Source organism: Aptenodytes forsteri, unplaced genomic scaffold (genome assembly GCF_000699145.1).
Source record: "Aptenodytes forsteri isolate BGI_AS27 unplaced genomic scaffold, ASM69914v1 Scaffold258, whole genome shotgun sequence".
NCBI lineage: Eukaryota > Metazoa > Chordata > Aves > Sphenisciformes > Spheniscidae > Aptenodytes > Aptenodytes forsteri.
Window position 1 is genome coordinate 2075486 of NW_008795250.1, and position 19547 is coordinate 2095032.

General features: G+C 43.8%; 1 protein-coding gene across 1 annotated transcript in view; it reads left to right on the forward strand.

The window, feature by feature from the left end:
• NPTN (neuroplastin) overlaps window positions 1–19547 on the forward strand; it is a 36616-nt gene that overhangs the window by 15558 nt on the left and 1511 nt on the right. The window contains exons 4-7 of the mRNA XM_019471957.1: window positions 6829–6962; window positions 8542–8815; window positions 18897–18918; window positions 19465–19538. Coding sequence (XP_019327502.1) covers window positions 6829–6962; window positions 8542–8815; window positions 18897–18918; window positions 19465–19525 — 491 coding nt within the window. The 3' untranslated portion in view covers window positions 19526–19538. The remainder of the gene's footprint in view (window positions 1–6828; window positions 6963–8541; window positions 8816–18896; window positions 18919–19464; window positions 19539–19547) is intronic.

Sequence of the window (19547 nt, forward strand, 5' to 3'; positions counted from 1 at the left end):
ATTCTCCAGCTCCTCCTTACAGCATCACAAGAGTGGCTGATGGGCCTCAAATTCCTCCTTGGCAGAGAGAAGTACCAGGGGTTGTCTAGAGTGGGAAGTACCTTGTCAAGTCTTCTGCAAAGCAAATTGGAAATGGGAACGCATGTATACTTTTAAACTGAAAAAACTCTTTCCTATCTAACTCCTGTTACTTGGGAACTTATGTAGTAATAAATTTGGACCGCATTTAAAGCGTTAGTTAGAGAACTTTGCAGTCTCCTTGCAGTCCTAGCACTGTACCTAAATTCATTCCGATCAGAGAGTGCTCATTTGAGTTAACTGCTCCTGGAAGAGCCATACAGCTAAATTTGTACGGTATCGCACTTATTTTCTTGGATGTAAATGTCTCTGAATAATATCCATGCTAGTTGCAAAGAATACACAGGCTTTTTTTTTACTACGCAGAAGAAGAAAGCATCCTCTGCGATTCCTGCAGTTTGGTGTAACTATTCTACACGTTCTGCCAAAGTAGTTCTATTCTCAAAGCAAACAGATTTTTGATACTACTTCATGTGTGGCGACGTTACCTAGTTGTTAAGGCATATGTGGTGTATCGGTGATGCATGAATCTTGTTTGACCATGCAGATGCCCTAATTTAATGCTTACCTGCATGTGTGGCCTGTCACAGTATTTGTGGTTAAGCAATTGTACACAAATTTAATTGCTTAATTGCTAATTGTAATTATATTGCAATTTTTAACTGCTGATGCACATAGAAAAGATGGTTCTGAATGCGAAAGTGCTTGTGGACCAAAATAGTGACTTTCTGACAACTTGTGAACAACTTCAACAAATGCCTCGCAGCAGATGTAATCCAGGATATAACAGTGCCATTTGCCTTTTATGTAATGTTGCCTATTTTCTTCCTGAATCTCTACATGTGCTATGTAAGAAGATAAAAATGCAGAAACACGAGCATCGCTGTTAGAATCGCTAGGTGTGCTTGCATATTTAAAGCAGATTATCTTGGTTAAAAAAAATTACTAGGGCAGCACTAGTACAACCGCAGTTGAAGATACTGGGGTTTAATGTCAGTCTGTCAGAATTCCCAGGAATGGCATAAGTCTGGCTTCCCTCATCCAGTTGGCTTTTGGATCGAGTGTCTGGTGGAGACTGAGTATTCTTGCTCAAATTCTCAGAGCTCTTAGGGGCGTTGTGTGAGTGCAGCTCTGACCCTGAAACAACAGGCTGAGCAAATGCTGAGATTAGGAAGATTCTGCCTTGCAATAGGGATCTTCTTCCACCCTTTGCTTTTGCAGTGAAATCAGCTGACCGAGAGCATTGCAGGTAACCAGGCTGTGATGTATGATGTGGTTATTTTCAGCAGGAACAGTGATGATGATCCTGCCAGGCACTAGCCAAGATGCAGTGTGCTATCCACTCCCCATCTGGAAGCAGGCTTTTTTAACTGCTCTGTTGCTACACAGTGGAAATACCTGCAGTGCTTTTGCTGTGTTGCTGTGATGCTAGAGCTCTGAAAACTTGAAGATTAAAAGAAAGAAAGAAAAGGAAAAAAAAAAAAAAAAACCACAAAAAAACCCCCAAAACCAAAACGTAACCCTGAAGAATTCTGCCTCTGCGATCTTTCTGCTCTTGTCAAGATCTTGGGAGAAGGAGGAGGAAACAAGTTTGTCTTTCTGTCTTCTGATATTCCAAACCATCGTCCGGTGCAGAGCAGCAGCAGGGAGAACCAGGTGGGGAAGAACATGCTTCCAGTTCCCTCTGGCTGCCCAGAGGTAGTGCAAGCATCAAGAAAGATACTGATGTATGTAGCATGGCTGATGGAGGGCGTCTGTTCTCTCTGCCCTGCCTTCCCATCAAAGGCTCCCTTCTTTCCGTGCACCTGGACAGACAGAGATTTTTAATGCCTCTTCCTATAAGGCCTTTCTGCCATTATCTCATCAAGGGGATTCTTCTGACTTCCCTCCACATCCCTCGCTCGTTTTGCCCCTTCCTCCTCTATCCTCCCCAGTTGCTATTGATTTCCCAATAGCAAGTGCTCAGACCAGTCCCGTTCACTGCTTCTGAGAGACATAAAACTTACCACTTTTGAAAAATGCTTATTATACCCCCTAATTTCAGCTGAGCCAGAGTCTCTTCTTTCACATGCAGTACCTGCACATGGAATGTTACTCTTCCACTTTCACTCTGGCTCCAGCCCAAGCAGCATGCTGGAAAACAAGTGGTTATTTCAATAGCCTGGGAAGGTCTTGGTTTCTTGACTCCTGGCTGTCTTAAGAAACCTCTGCTGCAGTTTCACAACGCTGTACTAGAAATTAATTAAGAAATCGGGCATTCTCTTAGCACAACTGCATCTTAGAGTGATCCTAAGCATTACACAGAAAATGCATGTCACGTTCTTCCTTCTCGCAGTACCTTTGGTGTCTTAGCTCTGTGCCCAGGCTATAAAGGTAGACATGGATTAGAATTATAATGCAGAAAAATAAATCTTCCGGAGCCCTTTTACTAGGTCACCCATAAGACACAATAGTTTTTACATGCAAGAATATTTTTAGGTGCTTTTGCCCTTGCTTTAATTTTGTCTGTTAATGGGAAAACTCGAAGGGGTTTTGTTAACTGGGACATGGTTTGGAGGTGTTATGCATATTAGTTCTCCTCTCCTTTTTAGTAATGCTAGTAAAATATCTTGAAAATACCTGGAAATTAAGGGCTGAACACCTCCTATATATCAAGAAATGACACTGCATGCCCTGTAACAAGAAAAAAACCCACCTCTCTTCAGGGCTGTATTGAAAGCATACCATTCAGAAAGTCGCTGCACAGTGTATTTTGTGCCTGTTGGGTACTTGAAGCATGGAGGTCCAATGTTTACTCTGGCACAAACCCCCTTTCTGTTGTGATTCAGTTTAAAACTATCAAAAGAATGATGCTTGTCAGAAGCTTACTCTCGTGTCAAGAACGGCTAAATCTGTATTTATTTTGTGGGGGGTTTTTTTGGTAGCAATTAATTTAAACTAGCCCTGCTTCTTTTTGCTCTTCCATATGCTGTTTCAAACAAACATTCAGTATATAGTTTTCCTGTTTCGCAATGTAAGAATAAAAAGCTTGCTTTCTTTTATCAGGGGCATTATCTTGGTTTCAGTGAGGTAGGAGCTGACACAGCATGTTGTGCCCACGTCTCCACAGCCAACTGTATCTGAACGGAGATGTGGATTCTGCTGCTTAAAAGCTGAAGTGAAACCTAAATCCTTTCTGAACAAAACCTGCTCCATTCTGTGCTTTATCTGTTACTGGCACTGGAGCAGAATGGTGTAAGAAAAATCTTGACTTGAAAAGCTTCACAGGAAAACATTGCTCTGTTGCTAAATCTGTGACTGAGGTCAGTTGCGGCGATATTTTAATTGCGGTTTGTACAGTGGAACACAATTAGCCAAACAGTTTGGTAAAATAAGTACTGGATGAATGTCTCGGCCATAGCTTGAAACCGGCTAGCATCATGCCCTGAAATATTAATATTCCATGTAGTGCTCCCCTCAGACTGCGTACAAAAATAGTCCCTGTCCTAGTAGAGCTGGAAATGGCTGCTGCATAACTGTGCCCAGCAAGGAAAGAGCAGAATGTATTCTTGTCGCTTGTGCTCTCGTTGGGCTAACCTGGCGAAGATGTCCTCTTCTTAAAGAAATATAATTATCTCTTGGCTGTAGGAGAACACTAGGTCACACTGTGGTAAAAGTTAAGGTGTCCTAGAAAGCTTCCCTTCTTTCTTTCTTTATCTGTCAGCAACCTTATAGAAAAAGTGGGCCAGCTGCAGAGTGCTGACTTACTGTACCCTTTTCCCCTGCAAGGTTCTGCTTTGACTCACTGTCTGCTGGTAGATGGCAGTGAAAAATGAAGTGCTGAACAGATGGAGACTGTGCGGGGCTTCAACTTTAGGCTGATGAATCCTATTTCTTCTTTTCCTAACGGGGGTAACTTGCAATCGCTTCTGACAGCCCGTCAGTGCCAGTTTTGGGACCGTCGCCTTGCCGCCTTAAGTCTGTCCCTCATGCTCTGCTTTTGCTGGCCTTTCATTGTCATTAGGTTGGATGTGATCTCTGCATACCACCCTTAAGTAAGCAAAAACCACGGGGGAAGGCACTGGGCTTACCTAGCTCCTCTCTAAAAGAGAACTTTCCAAGCCTAGCGAGGAAGAGATGACGCCTTTCAGTAGATCACGAGAGGAAATTCATTTCTTGTTGAACCACCATCTTTTGGAATAAATGTTACATTCCTCTTCGAGGCTGCAGACAGTGGTTTGAAAGGACGTTGCAGGTGCATATTGGTGCTTAGTATCCTGAAGATGTAGTGCAGCACGCTCAACCCTAAAGCTGGTTTATTTTCTGCCTGGAGACCTTCAGCTTGAAAACTTTCCTCCAAGCATTATTGCCCCTTGTAGGCACAGGTAGTATGTGATCACTTAGCAAGTATGGAATGTTCTTTCCTTTCCAGCTTCCTTCAGTTTCTATACACGGCAGCTTCTTTTTGCATGAGACCAGAGAACTATTACGATCTAATGTCTTCATTCAGTTCATGTTTTATGTCTCTCAAAGTATTTTCATATTTGATGTGTAAAGATACATTTTAGGTGACAGTTTTCTTAAAGATAAATAAAACCCCTAGCGCCTTGTTCTTAGATATCATGGTTATGGTTAGCATCATCTTGCAATTAGTCGGCATTTGTCTAGCTTCATCCATTGGTCTTGCTGTATGACCGTGTATATTGAATATTGTTAGCAAAGCCGTTACTTGCCTGTGTCGATACTTACAGACTTTGATCAAGTACTTCCTTTACTTTCTTCCTTATGGGATGATACAATCGTATTTTTCTTAGGTAAGGGGCTCTTTTTCAGCTCCCTGCTGAAAAGATGTTCACTTAGAAGTCCGGGGGGAAAAAAAAAAGAGAACATGCTTAACATATTAAAATATTTTAATATGGCATAACTTCCTTAAGGGTTCTACCAGAAGTCCTGGAGTTAACTTTAATTTCTGGTGGGCAGTATCTCTGCAAAGGAACTGGCCTCTGCATTCTCTGCAGCAGCGTCCAGCGTGGGGGATCTGTTCAGCTTGTCAGTGCATACTGACAGCTCTGGCCCTTGCTGAGTTGGAGCAAATCATGCGTTAGAAAATGCAGCTAAGCGTTAACAATTCTGTAAGCGGCAAGTGCCTGTTCCTTTACATGGCAAACGGTCAGAACTTCTGCAAAGCTCACGCGTGTGTTGGAAATCCTGTTTGAATTCACATAGGCGTTTTGAGAAAAGCCTGGGTTGATCAGCCTCTCCTGGTGGTGTCTTTTCAGGCGAATACACACGTACTAAGGAATGCTGTAGCTTAAGTATTCTCACAACCGTGATTTTTCTGTTGTTCAGAAACTTATTTTGATTCTGCTTCTAACAATATTATCAGTTACTGTCCGAAAAGAATCTTGCAGGAGTGAGGCGTGGGATGCCTTCTGCATTTGAAAAGCCCTTGCCTTTGAAATATGATAATTCCTGTAGCACTTAAACTTGCCGAATGTTTTCCCAAAGAGTTGTGATGTAATTTTTGGGAAGAGCAGGTTCAGCTGATCTTGTCCTGTTGCACAAGACGTTTTGCTTGTTGTTGTTCGCTGTGTCTGATGACAACTGTGAATTTTGCTTCATTGTTTTAGCTTGCAGCTGCAGATAAGCTGTCACAAACCTGTGCTCCCTCTCTATGCCTGTCTGTAGGGATTGCTAGTGGTAAAGGGAACTCTCCTTGAATAGACCCTTATAATAAATTCCAGTGCCTGGGGATCTTTTCCTGGAGCACTCAGATTGGACTCTGACTGGATTAACAGATCGGTCTCCTGCGATCACACAGCAGGCCACGTGTGACATAATTAGCAAGCTAGAAAGCGAATGGGCTTTAAAGGTGGTCACTACGGCACCAAAGCCATCTGCTTAAGCGAAGGTTCAGCTCAGGCAGTCCATTGATCCATCGTAATCTCTCGTGAGGTATTAGGCTGCAACGGGCTGCTGTGACAAATGTGGTGAACGGCAGTGACGTTATTTATAGACAAATTAATTCAGAAGACCCTCTGCTGATATTCAGGGCTGTGTTTTGCTCGTGGTTGCCCAGCTTCACCACAACCCTCCTTAGAATATATGTATTTGCAGGTAGGCTGAATGAAACGATCTTTGCTGGAGGGATTTTGACTTCTGCTGCATTGCAGATACCCAGTGGTACCCAGGAGTAGTGTTGCTGTAAGGTATAATGAGCGTGAAGTGTAACAAGTCATAGCATGTTTGTGGACCAAATCTAAAATCTTGCTGCAAGGAGGAGTACATTGATTCAGCTTTCAGAAATTCACATTAAGACAGCGTCGGTTCAGAGTCCTGACGCGATGGGCAAGTTGTAACCAGAATCTCTCGACAGCTCTATTTCAAAGCTGAAGGTACTGCAGAGCTGCAGGGACCTCCTGGGCAGTGGGGAGGGGGATGTGGATGTTTCTCAGCTTCCTGCACTGGGAAATGGCTGGGCCATCTTGGTTTTGTAGGTTTGTGATAGATAACTCGAGTTCGATGTTGCGATTTCTCCCTTGTCCCTCAATTTGTCTGGCAAACCAAGCCTGAAGGACATTCTTGCAGATCTTGAGTTGAGGTGCTGCTTGGAGAGACATGGGAATTGCAATTTTTCTTCTGTAAGATGGGCTCGGTGTGGGAAAGGCAACAGCTTCCAGGGAACTTGTCACACTTATTTTCAGAGCTTGAAATAACTCTCTCTTTAATGAGCAGCTTGTAAACAGAGGTTTGTTTTGTTTTGTTTCATAGCTACTCCTGACATCACTGGCCACAAGCGAAGTGAAAATAAAAATGAGGGGCAGGAGGCACTCATGTACTGCAAGTCTGTGGGCTTCCCGCATCCCGAGTGGGTGTGGCGCAAGAAGGTCAATGGAGTATTTGAGGTAAGAAAGCTGGGGCGTCAGGCATGTATTAACCTGCCAAAACCCCCAGTAAGGAAGGAAACGAGCACCTTGGTTTTAGGGGTATATTATTTACGGTGCCTTATAACTTCTCGAAATGCAGTTCCTCAAAAGTCTGATATGTTAGTGAGTGAAGCTGAGATTTTTTTTCAGCAGCAGTGAGTATAAAATGGATATTTATATTGTTGCTGCGTGAACAGAGTTGCTCATTGCGTTGCTGTTGAGCAAAGTTATGAACTGTCCAGAAAGATATGATGTTCAGGGTATTTGCTATAAATTGCAAAACTTGAGTTGTGAAATGTGATTTTAAAAACGCATTTGGTTATAAATTTCTTAAACTGTTTTCCAGTTTTTACTGTTTGAGCTCACAAGACTTAATATGAGGATGTGGCAGCGATACCTATTAGTGTTTAAGTGATCGTATTTTTTCCATGTGGCAACTGATCTAGTGAGCAAAAAAACTTGACCAGCAATTGGAATAGCAGAAGAGAAGCTGGAGGTTGCTAAATCCTCAGCCCACCTATTTTTACGTTGCTGTATGATCTGCCAGAGAGGTAGGAATTTGATTAATAGATGAAGAAAAAATGTTAAGCAAATAATAGCATGGGTTGATTGTTCACTGTTAAGTGCGAGTTTAAATTTTTAAGGGACAGTGCTGTATGAGGGACTTGCCAAGTGCTGTGAGTCATCGGAGTCCTGTATGGTGTTCTGCAGATTTCCCTTCACGCTGTCTGTCATTCTGGTGAAGTTACTTGATAAATTCACCCAAGATTAACTTTCAGGACGATCAAATGTCCATACTTCGTCAAAGTTTTGCCCCTTTTTAATTCTTTAAACGTAAGCAACTCTGGAAGTCTTTTTTTTTCAAATGTAGAAAGAATATGGTGCCTCGAATTCCAGCTTCTCTAAATATTCTTGAAGTCAGTGGCTTAGGCTGCCCTGACCACAAATCTGTGAGCAGTGTGTGTTTCTTTTAAAAACATAGCAAAGGCAAAAACTTATTAGGGCCGTCATACCTTAAGTAGTTAGAAAATGCTATCTAAGGCGGTGTAGAATAATCTTAACTGGTACTGCTTTTTCTTTTTTTTTTTTCTTTTTTTTCCCCCCTCTACATTGAAATCGTTTTGTCCCCTGCTAGGGACTGTATTCTCTCTCCTGTTACTTGTCTCATCTGCTTAGGTCGACCTGCTTCATCTTACACTCCACTCACCAGTTTACATCAGTAACAGCTTCTCTTGAAGCAAGAGGCTGAGAACATGGTAGCTTACACGATCACAACCACTGGCATATTTTGTGGCTGATCCTGTTAAAGTAGGATAAAAGTACAGCTTGTCAGTCAAGCTGGCATTTTGGTTTTGTTGTTTTGAAGCACAGCTCACTTTAGTGAGAGATACAGTGAGAGATACCACTGACAGTGGGCTTTTCTGTTGTGTTAAGGAACCAGCCTCTTTGAAGAATCCCTCAAATCTCTTCTAGTTTCCATGACATAGAAATGAAAAGTCACCAGAACTTACTGTAAAGCTCTTGCTCTTTTCCTCTTCCACTTTTCTCCTTTTATCAGGACATCAACAACTCCTCCGGCAGATTCTTTATTTCAAATAAAGACAACTACACTGAGCTCAGCATCACAAACCTACAGATAAACGAGGATCCTGGCGAGTACCAATGCAACGCAACCAACCAGGTCGGCTCTGTCTCGGTCACAACCATCCTCCGTGTCCGCAGCCACTTGGCTCCCCTCTGGCCCTTTTTGGGGATCTTGGCAGAAATCGTTATCCTCGTTGTCATCATAGTTGTTTATGAGAAAAGGAAGCGGCCGGATGAAGTCCCAGACGGTAAGTGTGCTCAAAGCCACTTGTAAGGAGGTGGGGGGGGGGCGGGGTGTGGCAGGAAGGCTCAGCAGCGCAGTGCGTTCAGCTCTGAGCTCTTTGCTTTCTCATCTGTTCACTCTCCAAACATTAAGCCCAGCAAGCGCAGAGGGTCCAAGTGCTGTCCGAAGTCCTAACGCTGGATTTCCCCAAGGTCTCAGACTGTGGGGTGGGAGGGCGGTTATTTCATTGTCTTTAAAGCTTTTGTTACACAAGGTGGGTCTAGCGCTCCCATCTCTTTCCTGCTGTATTAGCCCTGAGAAATCCTGCACGTCAGCCCTAAGGAGCGTAGAGCAGCACAAGGGGAGAGCTGGAAACACTAATCCCTGATGGCACTCCCTCTTCCATGTGGCATCTGGATTGGACACTGGGCAGGTTTTGTAAGGCAACGTTACGCTTCAAGGGATTGGGACTGCAGAGATGCTTCGGAAATAAAACATGTTTTCAACGTTAAAAGGGTGGGGGGTAGGGCCCTTATTTTGGTCTGTAACAGAATTTGTATTTAAGGAATGCTCTGGAAACGATATCTAATTGTAATAGCCACTGAGTTATATTTTCTAAAGATTAGGTATTTACTATCAGGTTTGATGGTAGCACTAATTAGTTACACTGTGTTTGGTACACAAAAAAGTAGTAACTCTTTCATCTTTGAGCTGCTTCTGCATACCTTCCTCTTTTAAAGATGGGGAAAGGTGCAGTTTGAGGCTAAAATGAGTATTTGAAAGAACCACATCGAGAAACAGGCTGCTTACTACAGTGTTTATTAGGAAAACCTATCCAAGGAATCCTCATGAGATACACGTGGCTGGTGTGCCATCGTGCTGTAGGAACATGACGTGTCCAAGTAATGGAGCAGGTGCTTTAGAGTACGTGGAAGGGCAACGTGCTGAATCAGCACGGGGAGCACTGAATCATCAGCGTCTTCCTGGGTTGGACGAGCCCTCTAGCATGGTAGATAACTTCCCAAGGCAGCGGTGTTGCGCCTTGTGCGGCAATGACTAGTTGTTGTCGAGCTGCTCAAGGGATCGGTAACAACACAGCAAGACGTTTGCCCTTTGGGATGAAAATGTAGGTGCTGAAACACTGATCTGCTTGTGAAGTTTGGGCAAAAACAGCTTCACGGTTCCTGAGCTATATTTCAGAGAATGAAGGAAAAAAAAAATTTATGAAAGAGATAATAAATGTTAATACTCCGAGAATGGCTGAGGCTTGGATCACTTCCGTAGCAGATGAAAACTGTCTTAAGTAGTGCATACCTAGAGGAAACTAGCTTTTGATCTTAACCACTTGAGTAGCACTTACTAACTGCTTATAGAGCATGCATTGAGACTGGTCTAGGTGTGTATCCAACAAAATTTAAACTGTGTAGTGCATGCTCCTATGCATAACTAACAGCTTCACAGTTGCTAAGGGGTTTATACTGCCAGCAGTTTGTCCTCAAAGTGGCTCTCAACCAGCCCAGAAAACTTCAAAAAAAGACAATTTAAATGTTCTCTTGCACTTCTCCCGTATTGCTATGCCACTTTGGCCTAACTTTGATGTCGGGATGGCCGGAGAGAATCTCCCCTCTGTGTTGGTGGCTGTTCATAGTTCCCCTGCGTTTCAGACTTTCACTTGATGAAGTTTCACAAGGACCGAAACAAGATATCAGATTGTAATTTGACATGTAAATATTCATTGCAAGCAGCCTCAGATGGACTTAATCCAATAGAAATTGGCTTTGACTTGACCAGATCGCAGTGCAACCGCCATGTTAGTGTGATTAAGCACACGTTGGAGCTGAAGAGTTCACTACCTGTTTGTTTCAAAGGCTGAAGTTTTCCTGGCTGGCCTGGCGCTCTTCAGATGCCTGAGGGACCCAGGCTTATCATCTCTGATGGAGACATCCAAGATGATGAGCCGAGTAACTGAGGCTACTAAATTTGCTTGCTCAGTCTGCTGTTATTTTGAAGGCAGCTAAGCTTGAGTCCTGGAGAGCGATGCACCTCTGTGGTGGACAAATGTTTTCTCTGTCCACTTTCTTGGAGGACAAAATCCGATACTGAATATCACAGTCAATATCTGTGTATTAGGTTTGCCTGGATGAAGAGACACAATCAGTGTAATAACTTCTCAAGTGAAGGCCGACTTGAGTCCTACATTCCCTTGGATACTCTTGCATTTTCCGTAATGGCATTTGAAGCTTTCTGTGATACCGTGGTGGGGAAACACCCTATAAGCAGGGGCATTTTACAAATGCATATGTGAGAAATCGTTGATAGTCTGCTGATTTCCACACTTGGATGTTTTATTTAGGTTATTCTTAATATTATTATTTTAAATACATTGTTACGAAATGCCAAAGTTAATGTTTTAATGCAATGGTGTGCTTATCGTTTGGAATTTAAACTCTGCTTCCAAAATCATACATCCGCCTCCGCATGCTGCAGCGAGCTGTAGCGGGTAACATCAGTGAGCCTATAGCTGAGCCAGCAACTCATGCAGATATTAGTCTAAACACCATATTACTTAACATAAATATTATTTGGCAACAGCTGTGATCTCTCTCAACTATCAGCTGGTTTTCCAAAATTTTTTTTATTGGTTTTGATGTGTTTAAGCTTTAAGGACAAGGGTTGTGGTTGTGCCAGATCTTCATGTGAAGCTGCTGCAGCAATAACGAGGGAGCTGTTAGTGCCGCCTAGCTAACAGGGATAAAAACTGGTAGTAGTAACCTCACTGATGGCCCTTCGTGCTGGGATGTGAATTTTGCCCTTGGACCTCTCCAAATTTTTCCTTAGACACTGAGATTCCTTCATGTTCCCCACTGTCACCCGTCTTCCCGTGGCGGAATAACTGGACCTTCCTTAGTCACCATATTTCTCCAAAGTTCTTCCTTTGCTCTGGAGTAGCAGGTAGAAGCAGCCAAAAAAACCCCAGCCACGTTTGAGGATGGATGGCCATTTTGCATCTTTCTTTGGACCGCTGCCTAGTGGATCATTATCGTTCAGCTTGGCACGTCCTCCTGCTGCAGGCTGTCTGTTCCTGCAGATAAGGTGACTGCTACCGGTAAACAGCCTAAATGTTGGGGTGCAAGACTTGTACCTGTAGTCTCGCCCCTCTGCAATGCATTGGGGTGGCCCATGGGGTGCTGTAGGTCCCACCTTAGGGAGAGGAGGGGGGATGTCTCCCAGAGAATCCTCTGAGGTGCCGGCTAATGTCTGTCCTGTTAAGATCTCAGGAGTGAGGATTTCTACATAGACCTAGTGCAAAGATGACTTATTCAGGACACTTTAAGGATTTCTTAAAAAGTTTTGGAGAAAAACGGCGATGCTGAACGTGGTAACATCCCCTGTATACAGAAAAATCATAGCCTTTCTGGAGCTGAAGGAACTGTTAAATCGACAGTCTAGAAGTACACCCGTAGCCTGTGCAGAGCCTGAGTGATAACAGCGTAGGACGAAGTGCCCTTCAGCTGCATTTTTCTTGGGTGCTGCTGGGAGATGCTGGTGCCCACGCTGAGCTCTCACCTCGCGCGGTACCCAGGTGACGTGGTTTCCAGGTCTGGCTCGGTTAAGCCTACACAAGTAACAGGCAGCCCTTCGGAGTGTGCTGTGTTCACCCCCTTGGACGAAACCAGCCCAAGCTGAAAGCTGGAGCAGGATTGCTCCAGACTCCACTAATAACAGGCAGACTTAATTTGAGTCCTTTTACCTTTCTCAGCTGTACTAGCCTGCCTTCGCTGAGGTGCCACCTTCCAGAAACTGCTCATCTTGCTGCTCTTTGAGAACTGCATTGAACTCTTTTTAGCATTTGCACATCTCCAAAGAATCCCCCGATTCAATGCTGCATAAGGTGGTGAGACAGCAAATCCTGAGGGTCCCCCCCACTCCACCCTGACTGATTTTTAGAGGAGTATGATGTTTCTCAGGCAAACCTCAGAAATACGTAACCCTTTGACAAACCAGATCAGTAATTTCAGTGTTTGTATTTGCAGTGCGCTTGTGTACGCACAAGAGGGTATTTGTAAGAACTTCATAGAGAAGTGAGTGGTCTTGCAGCTGCATCAGCCTTAAAAAAAAAAAAAAAAAAAAAAAAAAAAAGCAAGGCTTGAGGGCTGTACCTTTTTGGTGAGTCTAAACAAAGAAGTGCCAAAAAGGACTTTTGGTAACTGATGCTGAACAGAAGCACCCCGTTGCTTGTGGGGGATGTGACTGTTTGGAGAGAAACTTCTCTATCCTGGAAGGTGTCTGGGATGCTTTCCAGAGCGCTTGGGAACTCTACCCGGCCAGCCAAAATAAAGCCGATGGAATGAATTCCCTTTTCCCTCTCTCTCATCTCCATGTTCCTTCCACAGGCTAAAAACTACCTGTCTTAGCGTGCCAACTACCTCATCTCTTGGCGGATGAGTAGAGTGACAGATAACCCGGTGAAACTTGGAGCGGAGCGGTTCTTCTCAATTTGCTGATTAGCTGCAGAGTGAGGCCGCTTAGGTTTCAGTCTGGGGGGATAAAGGGCTGTGTGCTACGAGACGCTTTCCCAATGTATTCGCTGGCCTTACGAAAGGTGTTACCTCCGTCTAGAAGCGCTGCCATGCTGGGAGGGCGAGGACACTCATTTTAACTTTGGCATTTCCTGACCGCAGTTTGTTTTTTTTTTTTTTGCATGGACCTTGCTTTTTGTCTTCAGTTTATTTGCTTTTTATGCCACGGAACAGGGCTGCTCAGTAGCTCCTTTGCTAGTGTTTCCTCCTTCACATAATTCAGTTTATTTTTTCCTTCTGCTGCTGTAGAGCAGAAAAAGGAACTTTGCACCCGTGAAATCCGCATTTCCACCAGAAATGGTGTAAGGATGGCATTAGCGGATGCCCAGTGCAGGTTCTTGCTGTCGTGCCTGTGGACTAGGGGCGTTCTCGTCCTCCTGGGAGGGGAGGTGACTGCAGTGAGTACCTCCAGTAACCTGCCCGCAGGTGCGAGCCCCCTTGCATCCAAATTATGCGCTGGAAGGAGGAAGGGGAGGGCAGATCGCCCTTGAATTTCTGCATCCTTTCAAAATGAGAGTTTTGACTTGCTTTACACGTGGTAAAGCACTATACGGATCACATACCTTTTCCAGAGAGCGGCTAGGTTTTATAACATCAAGAGCGGGTGAATAACGTGCAGCTGCCGGTGGCTTTTGGTGATGAAAGCTGCATGAATGTGGCATGTCGAGGCCAGAGACGCTGGCGCATCACTGCATGTACGACGGGAAGCGGTTTCAGCAGGGGACTGCTGATGCATTTTGCTCAGAATGCAAGTTGCTTGGGCTTCCCTTGACAATAAAAGGAAGCAAATAGCTTTTTATTCCTCTGTGGTATAGCTTAAGCTGCTTATTTTTGATAGATGTAGCAATCAGCCATTGTGACCCGAATGTAGTATATCAAAGATTCCTAAAGAAAGTGCTTTTTCTGTTGTTGTTGGATCAAATAGCCTAAAATTAGCAAAGATGCTGTTTTAAAGGGTGTGTTCTGGGGTAAGTAGAAAGTAAAAACTTCTTGGCTACATTCCCCCGCAGGAATGTAAACAGTTTTTACTTTGAAATCCATATTCTATGTGATCTTTAGTTCAATGCCATGAGGTGACTGGGTTATAACATGTCCTTTTTCATTCTTCCCTTCTCATTCCTCAGCTTAATACAAAGACTTCCCATAACTGTTTTTCTGCTCCGGCTCTGCAGAAGCTCCATCCATATCCCCACATTCTTTCTAATACTCACTTTTTTTTTTTCTTGACTTTCCCTGTTCCTGCTATTACTGTAAGTAATTTAAAGAACAAAATGTTTTCACTGAAACGGTTTACCTTGTAACAAGTTAATTTGGGTTTTTTTTTTTTCCCTCTTACCCGCACCTTTCTCTCCCACGCTTAAAATTCATCAAGGGGAGAAAATTGTCAGACAGGCACACTGCGAGGCTGTGTAGCTGTCAACTACACCTAACAGCGAGCATCGTTGTATCACAGTGGTAATCGAATAGCCTGGCTCCTCTGGGCCTTTATGTACTGATTTTGTTAGATGCTATTACAGGATCAGAATTCCTCCAGTCTAATGTAAGTAATCTTGGCCAGAGAGTCTCCGCTGCCGATCCGCTTGTGCCTTCATTCCATTTCAGAGCAACTGCTTTATTTTTATTGGTTTGCTTTACGGAGCAAGACGAGCGTCTCCGTTCGCCTCTTCTTCCCCCTCCCTCCAAACTATTCCTGTTAATGAAGCCAAAGAGAAGAGCGTTGCTCCGAACCCGACGTGCATCGTGGTGGTAAATGCCGCCTTCGAATCTTTGCGGGCAACCAAAGCCCTAAATGGTTAATGCAGGTTGTAACGCTTGCGTCCCTGCGAACAGCTACCTGGTGAGAAAGCATCACGTCCTGCCTGGCTGCGGGCTGCTCCGAGTGCTCCGTGTGGAGCCTTCTGAATGTTTTACCAGTTAAGAACTGAAAAATTAGTAAAAAAAAACTTTTAATTTTTCCAACTTGGGCAACCACATCTAAATTCTTATAAATGTTCTTCTTAAAAGTTTTCAAGCTGCTGTCAAATTTTCTCTTCCCAGAAAGCAAAATCTTAAGCTAGCTTTTAAATATAAAAATTCCCCAGCGGTCTCTGTAATAGTTCCAACAAATTGCTTTGCAGACCGTAGAGGTTTGTATTGTAACACAGCACCCCGAAGCTGCCACAGGCGCTGGCTTTTCCTTTCGAGCACTTGAACAGGAATTGAACATAAGTTTCATTTTAATAATGTTCCAGTTCGCTATCGATCTGTAAAGGCAGGTCTGAGGGTTGCCACGTGCCAGTATAAGAACCGTTGCTGAAGCTGCTGGTCTTGACTCCTCTCTGTGTAGATTTCTTTCCAAGTTTTAAAGCACGAGCAGAACTGTGGAGTCCCTTCGGATGCAAAAATTTGAGTCTTAGTGCTGGAACTACCTGTTGGTGTGTGGTTTTTAACCTCCACCAGTCATAAGAGGATACGCAAGATTTAACTGATATTAAAAATAAATACTGTAGCTTTCCAAAGGTGGTAAAAGAAACTCAGTAACATCTAAAATGCCTTCTAAATTAAGGCTGAAAGTAAAGGGGGGGGGGGGGGGGGGGGGGGGGGGGGGGGGGACTTAATGACTATATACAAAAAGGGGGTGCGCGCCACAAAACACAGCCCCCTTCTCGGACTGCTGAAGCATGAGTTACGTTCCCAGACCATTAATACCAGTGGAGGAGCTAAAGCAAATCTCTTTGTCACCACCTTGCAATTTTAATGTCCAGATACTTTTGCCTGGAAGGATTGATTACACGGGTTACACGATGCGTTGCAGACAGCAGCAATTCTAACCTTTCAGTTCAGAAGTGCGCTATTTCAGGGCAACGCTAAGCAGATAACCGCCGTGCCCACGAGAAAGGCTTGGCCGGTTGGGGTTTTCTTTAATCTGGTATTCTATGAACAGTGGGGGTTTTGGAGTCCGCAGACCCCCTCCAAATTCAAAAGGCAATTCCTGCAAAAGGAGGGGTTTAGTGTGGTCAATTATAAAATTACAGCTCACCTGGCAGCGTTTCGGGAGCCCCGCGGGTGCGGAATGGAATGAAGCAGCACACTGGGAGGATGTTCTCTGTGGCCGGAGGTTTTACATGCTGTTGGAGACAATCGGTTACTAGGGCAGGTCTTCTGGCATAAAGGTTTTGAGTTATGTTGATATTTGTCGGTTACTATGACTTCTTTTTTTTTTTTTTTTTTTTCCCCCCCTCCCTTCAATTGCATCATACCCTTAAAAAAATGGTGGTAAGTGAGAGATCTGCATGCTTTGGAGTTTGTTTAATCTCCGCTTCAGTCTATACAATGCACAAGTCATAATGTTAACACTTTTTCTTAAAACTTCTTCATTCACGTTCACAACTAATTTGGATTTCAGTTTGCTGTTTTTTAATCTTGATTTAGTCTAATTTTGTACTTATTTTTCTGTTGTTCTGTTGCCCCCTGATTTCGCTAAGGTTTCGGTCTCTGTCTGTACTGTGCTGGGGATGCTTTTCCAGCAGTTAAATGGCTGACCAGGATAGTAACGCACAGAGCAGCTTTCCTCGGTCTTATTTTATCTCCGTTCAGGTTATAGATGGGAAAGGGAGGAGCGGTGGTGATCCACTATATAATCTTAAGTATTCTAATAGGCATTTTTGTTGGATCTTTGTTAGGAAAACACCGGATGGCAGCCTTTATAAATGTGAAGCTTTTTTCTTTTTTAAACACACAAAACTACTTATCTGAAATAGGCGTCTAAATATTTTCACAGAGAAGGAAAAATGGTTATTTTATAGCGAGAGAGAGCTTGTATCTTAACGGTGCAGTCTGATATTTCTGAAGTCCAGCCAAACAAACTCCCAAAGATGTCGATGATGCTTGCTAGAAAGCTGAGATAACCGAGTAGCAGCGCTGATCTGGGGGTGGGGGGAACCAAGGGCTTGCTGTCTGTCCGAGGCTCTTCCCAGCCAGCGTGCCGAGTACGTAGCGCAGCCTGCTTTAAGATCTTTTGTGAATCAAAAGATGTTTGTGGAGGGAGGTTCTAGATTTACTCTGCTGTGCTTTGTGTTTCAGTACCTGATGTGTCTCTGTATATCTCCACTGTATATACAACAGCACATTGATGTCTGGTTGTCCTTACTAGTCCTAGTTCTCTCTGTATCTTGTCCGATAGTGTACTGTTGCTGGTAATGGACTTCTGTGGACACTGGTGTGTCGCTAGTGTGTTATTTTGGCTGTAAAGCTCTTGGTTTGTGGTTAGTTCTTTATTTTTTTGAAATATTTTTTTTTTTGTTCCGGTCACTGTCTGTGCTAGCGGTGGCTTTGCCTATCCGTTGCCTTGAAGGTGCAGGTGGAGTAATGTCCCCTTTGACCGACATTACTCCTAGCGTGTGCTCATGCGGATGCCTACACTGTTAAGACTGTAATTTCCATAACTGCTTCATGTGCACTAAGCACCCTTGTGGAATCCTGCTGAGAGTTTCTTAAAGACTTCAGTGAAAAATCCCTCTAGCACGTGGTGGGAATGGCAACTGTTGAGTGCCAAAAGCAGCAGGTCCTGAATTGGTCCCCCCAAAACACTTCTACAGGAGCGTTAACTTTCTGGACTGATTTTTGTACTGCTGTTTAACTGCACTTCCGTCTTCTGTACTGCAGCTTGGGGGCAAAATAAGGTGTTTCACAATTCAAAAAAATGTTCAATTGGTCACGAAAGAGCTAACGCGAAACATTACTCATTGGCAGACCTTTTACCAATTCTTAAAAGAGAATACTTTTGCCAAGAGACACAGGCAGAACAATGCTGTCAGTCTTCTGTAGCTGAAGTCTGTTGTGTCTGGAGGTATTGCAACACCCCCAACTCTTTTTCCTGGTGTTTGGAGCCCTGTGCTCTGCCGGACACACGCACAATGCCTGCTGCTATCCAAGGACTGCGTTTGGATACTTGAATCAAGTATTGCACCTTCAACCTCCTCCTAACCTGGTCCGTTCTAATTAGACATTGAGAAAAATGGAGTATGTAGAGGTTGTATCATCCGTGGGGGGAGATGAGCGTATGGTGTATATACCCTGGTGTGTATATACCAGCGATTATCCATCAGCAGTTGAGGAACGGCTTAAAAAAAACCCCCAAAACATTAAAAAAAAAAAAATCAATGCAAGAAAACAACCAGCAGGATTTTACAACTGAAACGTTGGTTTGTCTTCTCATCTATTTTTTACGAGATTGAACCACTGGAACTTGGGGACAAGATGAGTCTGACCATATTGCAACAATCTGTCCGCTACAGTTGCAGTTCTTCATGACAAGCATTCAAAGTGTTAACTAAAACCATCGAAGCAACATACCTGCCATTAAAACTCGAATCCAGAAAAATAACTCCATGAACCTTTGCACTACCAAGTGGAATGGCCTTTAATGCTGTAGATAGATCGGGGTGCTGTTTGCGGGTCAGCCGGTGGTACGCTGCAAAGACTGACTCTCTTTTTTTCTTTCCTTTCCTTGTCTTTCCCTGGATTGCCTCGGAATTCTTGCTGCAGATGATGAACCAGCTGGGCCAATGTAAGTGCATTTCAAGAGAAAAATATTGCTGAGCTTAATCTGAGGGTTTATGGGAGTTTGCAGGACGTAAGATTGATATTGGGTGTGACATTACCAATGGTGACGGACCCTTTTGTCATTTGTTAGCGTTGGGGTGATGAAAAGTGGTACCTGCAAGGTCCCCGCTAGAAAAAAAGGGTATTGCTGAAGGAGTTAGAAACAAGTATTTGTGCTGGAGCCACCACGTGGTCTCCCCGACGGCCTGCTGTAGCAGATTTGAGAGGGGTTTTGTACAAATATCTTAAGCAATTGGCAGGGGAGGGGCGGGGGGGACGGCTTCAGTTGTAAAAAGGCAGCGGCAAAACGGGGAAGCAGAATGACGGATGTAGGAGGTGAATTGCACAGGGCAAGAAGGTGGCAACGTACAAACAGCCTGAAAGCCGTGTTGTCTTTAGCCCCTTGAGTTAAACAGCATTTCATTCTTCTTCCTCCCAACTTAGTGTGTACAGAGACTTTTTTTTTCCTACGGTTGTGATTGATTTTGGGTGCATTTCTTTATTTTGCCAGGAAAACCAATTCTACAAACAATCATAAAGATAAAAACTTACGCCAGAGAAACACAAATTAAGAATGCTTATCACGTAAGTATG